At 37.0% G+C, this 6,584-nt stretch overlaps 1 protein-coding gene across 1 annotated transcript; it reads right to left on the bottom strand.

The window, feature by feature from the left end:
* Positions 1-3,157: 3,157 nt before the first annotated feature.
* Positions 3,158-5,992, bottom strand: LOC119084467 (polypeptide N-acetylgalactosaminyltransferase 5-like). The gene is made up of 10 exons (XM_037194451.1): positions 5,797-5,992; positions 5,551-5,731; positions 5,365-5,494; positions 4,909-5,197; positions 4,812-4,854; positions 4,596-4,749; positions 3,924-4,285; positions 3,697-3,839; positions 3,403-3,630; positions 3,158-3,336 (listed from the first exon to the last, which is right to left on the bottom strand). The coding sequence occupies exons 1-10, from the start codon at positions 5,884-5,886 to the stop codon at positions 3,217-3,219; spliced, it is 1,740 nt and encodes a 579-aa protein (XP_037050346.1). The 5' UTR covers positions 5,887-5,992; the 3' UTR covers positions 3,158-3,216.
* Positions 5,993-6,584: the final 592 nt, after the last annotated feature.

The following is a 6,584-nucleotide window of genomic DNA, read 5'->3' as shown; positions in this document are numbered from 1 at the left end:
ACAGGGATGAAATGTCAAATACCAATAGCGCTAACCGCTAACATATCACGCACTCAACTACACAAAATTAGAAGGAACGTTGTGCGGTGTGGTGATACACGGCGTTTACGTTTCATGGGAACAATATAACTGTTTATTGCATTGCGGTCTATATATCGGACATTAAACACTGTTTTTCGGAGTATTATACCAAACATTATTTCTCTCAATTATTCCATTGATATGACGTCATTATTATTTATCTAGGTAAATATATCCTACATTAATATATCGATAAGTTGATCGTTTCCGCAATACAATAAAACATTATAAGGTACCAGTGAATATACCACGCACTAATACTCTTCTGTATATTAATTCTCGGTATGTTCACCGGTACCTTAATGTACTAATAGCTATGCATACGATGCGAAGGAGATCATCTCCTAGAGATGTAATAACAAAATTTCTTTTGTTAAACTGTCCAATTTGACGGAACAAACGAAAAATTTGAATTAGGCCTTTTTCGAGTAAATTTAAATTCAGCGCTTTTTTAAGACGTTGTTGTAAATTATGTACACAAAGTTCAAAAACTCTCACACTTTTTCAAGTTGGCTTTTTCCTAAACGTTATTTTCAACACACTCATATATCCAGTAGTTCTTATATCCAATTTTCTGTGATTAATTTGGTTAATGACACAGGTATCTTTTGCTTAGTTAGGCTATGTGTTTATTAGAATGTTAAGATTCGTTATATTTTTACAGCCATTGAAAATACGAACCGTTGATGTTATGCGAAATATTTGGCAATAAATAAGTTACACAACCTGAGCTTCATCGAGTTTTTCTTTATACGAAAACAAAAACAAAGCGTTCAAAAATAGTTCCTTCTTATATCCAAGGCTGTAGACTTTGTGGAGGTCACGCAGATACAGATACGCGGGTGACACACCACACTTGATGATAACATGGCGGATTTCATACAAAAATTCACCTCTTGTGATGATTGTCATCGCCGTGATGATGTGGTGAATTTTTTTTATATGTAAAATCCTCAGACGTGGTGTGTTCCCGCGTATCTAATAAAATGGCGGTCTGCGTGACCTCTCCAAAGTTTACAGTCTTGCTTATATCGATGGCGAATTGTACTAGCAGTGAAATGATAACAGATGGTGTTGTTTTCGCCTGCCCAATCCTCTTTCCACCCAGTTGTTATTGTTATTTTCTAAATATTTTCGTAAAATGAAAATTGGCCCAAAAACCGATTAGGTAATCAATCAATCGTATTAATCTTGTAATCTTGTACAAACTGTGCTGACTAATAAACAGTAATTTTACCAACAAGATTTAATAACTACAATAACTGTTAAATATTGATAACTATAACTATATTACCTGTGTTGGAATTCCAATTTGATTAAGATCTAGTCGCTTTGATCAAGTTGCCTTGCTTTATAAAATAAAAAAAAAAAAAAAAATTCATTGTGAAACTTACACTTAACCAGACGTGTTTCATTTAAGAATTCTATAGGTTATAGGCCCAGCATTCATAAAGGACAATTCTGTTTCGTGGTAGTCAACCACAGTGATTAAAGAGTTTAGTGGTAGTCAACCACAGAGAAAAATTGTGTTCGTGGTAGTCAACCACAGGATTGTGTCAGCGGTAGTCAACCACTGGAATTTTTGTTTTTGTGGTAGTTAGCCACAGGATAATATGGAAGAAGACAGAATAGAAATCAGAAAGGTGGTGATGTTTGAAGGCGTCAACTTTAATAATTGGAAATTTCGGACCGAGGTCATTTTAAAAGAATATGGCATCGATGGTTTCTTAACGAAAACAAGTGGAGAACACGATGAAGCTATGGAACCTGATGGCGAGACGGCAGCAGCACGAGCGGCAAGAATACTTATAATGGAAGCGCTTGAAAAAAAGGAGAGAAAGTGTTATTCAATGTTGGTTCAACGCATTGGTGACAATTACCTCGAATATGTAAAAGATAAAACTAATCCGAAGGAAGTTTGGACAGCACTAAGTGAAGTATATGAACGCAAAGGTGTTGCAAACAGAATGTTCTTACGACGCAAGCTTCTGACTTTAAAAATGGAAAAAGACGACGATCTCGAAAGTCATTTGTTGGAATTCGATAAGTTGGTCAGAGATTTAAAAGCTGCAGGAGCGAAAATAGAAGATGAGGATGTGGTCTGTCAACTGCTAGTGTCGCTTTCAAATAGATTTGAATCGGTTTCAACTGCATTGGAAACTTTATCAGTGGATAAACTTACATTGGAATTTGTTAAGGGACGTCTACGTGATGCCAACATAAAAATTAACAGTAACAGTGGACAAGAACGACAATCTTCTTCATCTGCATTTTCGATTATTTCGAGGAAAAATGTTACTTGCTTCAACTGTGGACAAAAAGGGCATTACAAGAATGAATGTCTTCAAAATTCCGGGTCAGGCCAAAATTTGGAATGCAAGAAATGCGCGAATGAAACTGCCAACGTTGCTGCGACCGAATCTGATGAGGAGGAGGTTGAAATTCAATTCTAAATTTTTTGTTTTATCTTTTAACTAAGGTCATCAAATTGAGGGAGGATGTTGGAATTCCAATTTGATTAAGATCTAGTCGCTTTGATCAAGTTGCCTTGCTTTATAAAATAAAAATAAAAAAAAAATTCATTGTGAAACTTACACTTAACCAGACGTGTTTCATTTAAGAATTCTATAACCTGAAGTAATAGATTTCGCTTCAGAAATACTCATATTTGATGTGGCGTCATTCAGCTATCGAATTGTTTTGACAAAAAATGTCTTTGTTATTAAAGTGGAAATCTATTACTTTTCAGGTGATAATATTTCATCAGTAGGTTAAAGTAGTCTTTGTTGGTAAATAAATGTATTCGTGTTTCCACTTTCAAATGGTTTTTAAGAGCTATAAGCTTTCTTTGTATTCCACTGAAATATTCTTTTTTCCATTGAAATCCAAAAGAAGCTCAGAACTTTTTAAATCATACACAGTGGTATACTGTGGTTTCTTTAACACGAGCAGTTCGAGCGCGCTTTAATAATCTAGTACCTCTGTGACCATAGAAAAATCACAGATTTATAGTGATTGCATGATATGGTTAGCATTTTCGGTCTGATTCTTATAAAATATTCGAAAGAAAATGTCGTACGCAGTGCAATTTCTTTTTTAATTGTTTAAAACCTCAGAAAAAAACCAAACTTTTGCTTAAGATTGTCTGCTTATTAACGTCCATTTTTGTTGATCACTTCCGTCACATGGTCCGAGCTTGCTTTTCGAACCGTCACGTTGTAGACAGTTTCCGGTAATATGGCGCAAAGTCATATCCTTACGGAAAAACACGAACATTTTAAATTAGTGATCCATACACGATCGCATTCAAAATCCGCTTACTTGATCATTATATTCCCATTGCTGATTTCCACCCAAATTATGGCATTGCCATGTTTGAACGGTCGCGTTGGCCGATGCAGCATCGATGCACTGATCAAAATTACGAATTTCTTTCCGTTTTGTTACGAGAAATATTTGGTTTGCAGCTGATACGGCGCAAGTGTAAAGGACCATATCGGTCTTGTCACCATTTGCCACTAGGCATGTGTTCGTTGCCACGTTTTGAATCTAGGGCAGGAGTGTAATGGGGAAAATAATATTTTCATTGTGACAACATTAGTTTCGGTTGGTTACTTGTCCCATGAATGTAATATCCTTTTTCGTATCAAATTCTGGATAGATATTGTCCACATACCATTGGAAACTCTTGCAGTTCAGTTTTTTTCGAAAATCTATTCTGCTGCTGACATCAATTTCTGATTGTGTTTCAATCCTACCTGTCGATAGTAAGAGAAGGTTTAAATTTTCGAATACGATCAAGAGCTGACTGATCCATAGATCTTATACGGCAATAACATTACCCGGATTCAATATATCGAAAAATTCGATCCAATCATCCAACCATACAGTGGCAAGCCGATTTTTGTTATAGGCCTGAACAAATCCTTTCTGTCCCTCTGGATACGGGTAAGGAGATAATTTCCTGTAGACATGTCCAACGCGAGAGCAGGGAACTTGTTCCAGCACTCCACCGCACATCCACACTCTGAAAGACATTTCTATGTTTTCCGATCCCCATATTATCATGCCGTCGTCGTATGAACCGATATCGTAGAAAAACTCTCGATCAATTGAAAAGAGACCGCCAGCCATAGTGGGCGAATAGAGTGGCGCAACGCTGCTGTTTCCTATTCGATCTTTCTCTCTCTTCGGTATGTCTACCCTAGTGACAATAAAAGTTTTCTTACTGAATGGACTTTGTTTTATATGGCTTTAATGGTCAAGACCAGTTGTTCAGTGTCTTAAACATGTCTAGTCTATTCTGACAGGATTTCAATTATATTTGTAAGGATCAGGTCAGGAGAATCTTCAACTGAAAGTTATTATTCGTGGTTTCCGCAGGTGATTAAGATGCAACCACACCACACCCTGTAGAATATCCCAGTACATCATTCATTCAGCATGGCATCTCAAGTACAGACAGAACTACGTTGGAATACCTTGCCAGTCCAGAATAAGAAATATTTGTTTACCATTGATAATACAGTTTCCAATCAGTGCCGCCATACACCTTAATATTTGCCTCTTTATAGGCGAAAGTTTTGTCACTGATAATATCAATCACCGGTATGGCCACAATTCGACGATTCTCCGTTATCCGAGATAGTAGCGGCTCCAACCAACCGTCTTTGCTAGAAAATTTAATTATAAGTTCGCTTGATCAACCGATTCGAAAAAAGCATTTAGACCTCCGCATTCAATGTGAGAGTCGAAAAACGTTATCACTTCACCCTGCAACAAAATATTTTAGGTTACGCAAAGCATTGAGAGAGAATTCAATCTTACCGTAGCTACTTTGGCTCCACGCAGACGAGCCCTGACGATTCCGAAACGCTCTTCCATTCTCACCACTTTTACCGGCACTGGCAGCGTTTTTGCATATTCGTCCAATTGATCACCCAAGTGCTCGAGCGTACTTTTATCGTCCACTAGAATAATTTCTTTCAAAAGTTTCCTTGGTGAACGATTTATTATGCTCCACATCGATCTAGTTAGTGTGCACCAAGCTTCGTTGTGGAATATTATAACGATGGACGTAGTCGGTAGGCGTGATTGATATGTTATCGTTAAGCATCTAATCAGCCAAAAAATGTTAAATCAATATGGTACTCTCCAGTCGAGCTTTCGTGCAATGTTTGACCTCGGCGTTTGCCTTGGATCAGTTGTCTTTACACGAACACTCCACGTTTCTTACCTTACAATGTAACATACTTTATCGCTAAATAAACACGGACTACTTACTCTGGTACGCGTACATCGGGCAACGACCGATTCACAGATATCATTTCGCTCACGACAACATTAAATTCATGTTCCTTAAATCTTCGCTTCCCTTCCTCCTCTTCCTTGGAATTAAGCTCTACCGGTCTACCTAAACGACAATTGTAACGCATCCAAACATCATAAATGCACACATGATCAATTTACCCAACTCTCCCGGAAGATCTGGTGCATTCGGCACGTGAACTGCTGGAACATATTCATGTAAAACACTGGAATGGTATTTTCTAGGTGTTGTTAAGGCATCGTTTGGAAAAGGTTCCGTGCGGACAGTTGGCGAGCTAAAGCTAAATGAATTAAAATCGATGTACGAATGTATGAGGTACAGCTGAAATCAATCGGAAAAGACACATTTTACTTGATGTAAGTTAAAAGTTTCAGTTGACAACGTACCGTCAAGAAAAATTTCACAATTACCGCATAGGCAAAAAAACGTTTCAGTTTCGTTAATCTAAAAAACATTTTAACTCGTCTAACTATCATTGATGTGGCTCAAATTGATATGTGAAACTGAGTTTCGGTTTCAACACATTGAATTAACCTTTTAACGATACATCTGTAATTAAAATATGCTGAGTACGTACAACAAGTTGACTGTAATTTTGAAATAAATTTATTGGAATCACCGGCTTTGTTCGGAAATAGTATAATGACAAAATATTCAAATATTTTCACGCATTACAGCAAAAGTAGCTACTGCAACGTGTGAAAATATCAGAAGTATTTTTAAGCGTCAAAAATATTTTCACGCGTTACAAAAATGCTTCACAGTTTAAGAATGCATCCACGACGCGAACCGAATGTAAAATAAAAATTTCTTGCGTCAAATAAGGCATGGAAGTAAAAATATTCACTCGCGTTCGTCGTGATTTTGATTTTCATGCAGTAGTCGGTTAAGTGTCCATTCCACTCAACAAAAAGTACTCCGTGAAAGAGGCGTGAGAGAACTGTGAGAGAGCCGTGAGAGAGCCGTGAGAGAGCAAGCTGTCAAATAAACAAAGAAAAATTTGAAAAAATTCAATTTTGTCTCTCACACGGAGTACTTTTTTGGTAAGAGGTAACTAAGCATTAGCCAAGTTTCAAGGGTCTAGAGATTTTCCTTTAAGCTTCTAAGCTTCTCCATAGAGAAAAATCGACAAACAAAAATTAAACTTTATATTACAGGTTACAAGGTGGTTCGA

Source organism: Bradysia coprophila, unplaced genomic scaffold (assembly GCF_014529535.1).
Source record: "Bradysia coprophila strain Holo2 unplaced genomic scaffold, BU_Bcop_v1 contig_732, whole genome shotgun sequence".
Taxonomy (NCBI): domain Eukaryota; kingdom Metazoa; phylum Arthropoda; class Insecta; order Diptera; family Sciaridae; genus Bradysia; species Bradysia coprophila.
The sequence above is the reverse complement of the archived record's forward strand: the minus strand, read 5'-3'. Positions and strand labels throughout refer to the sequence as shown.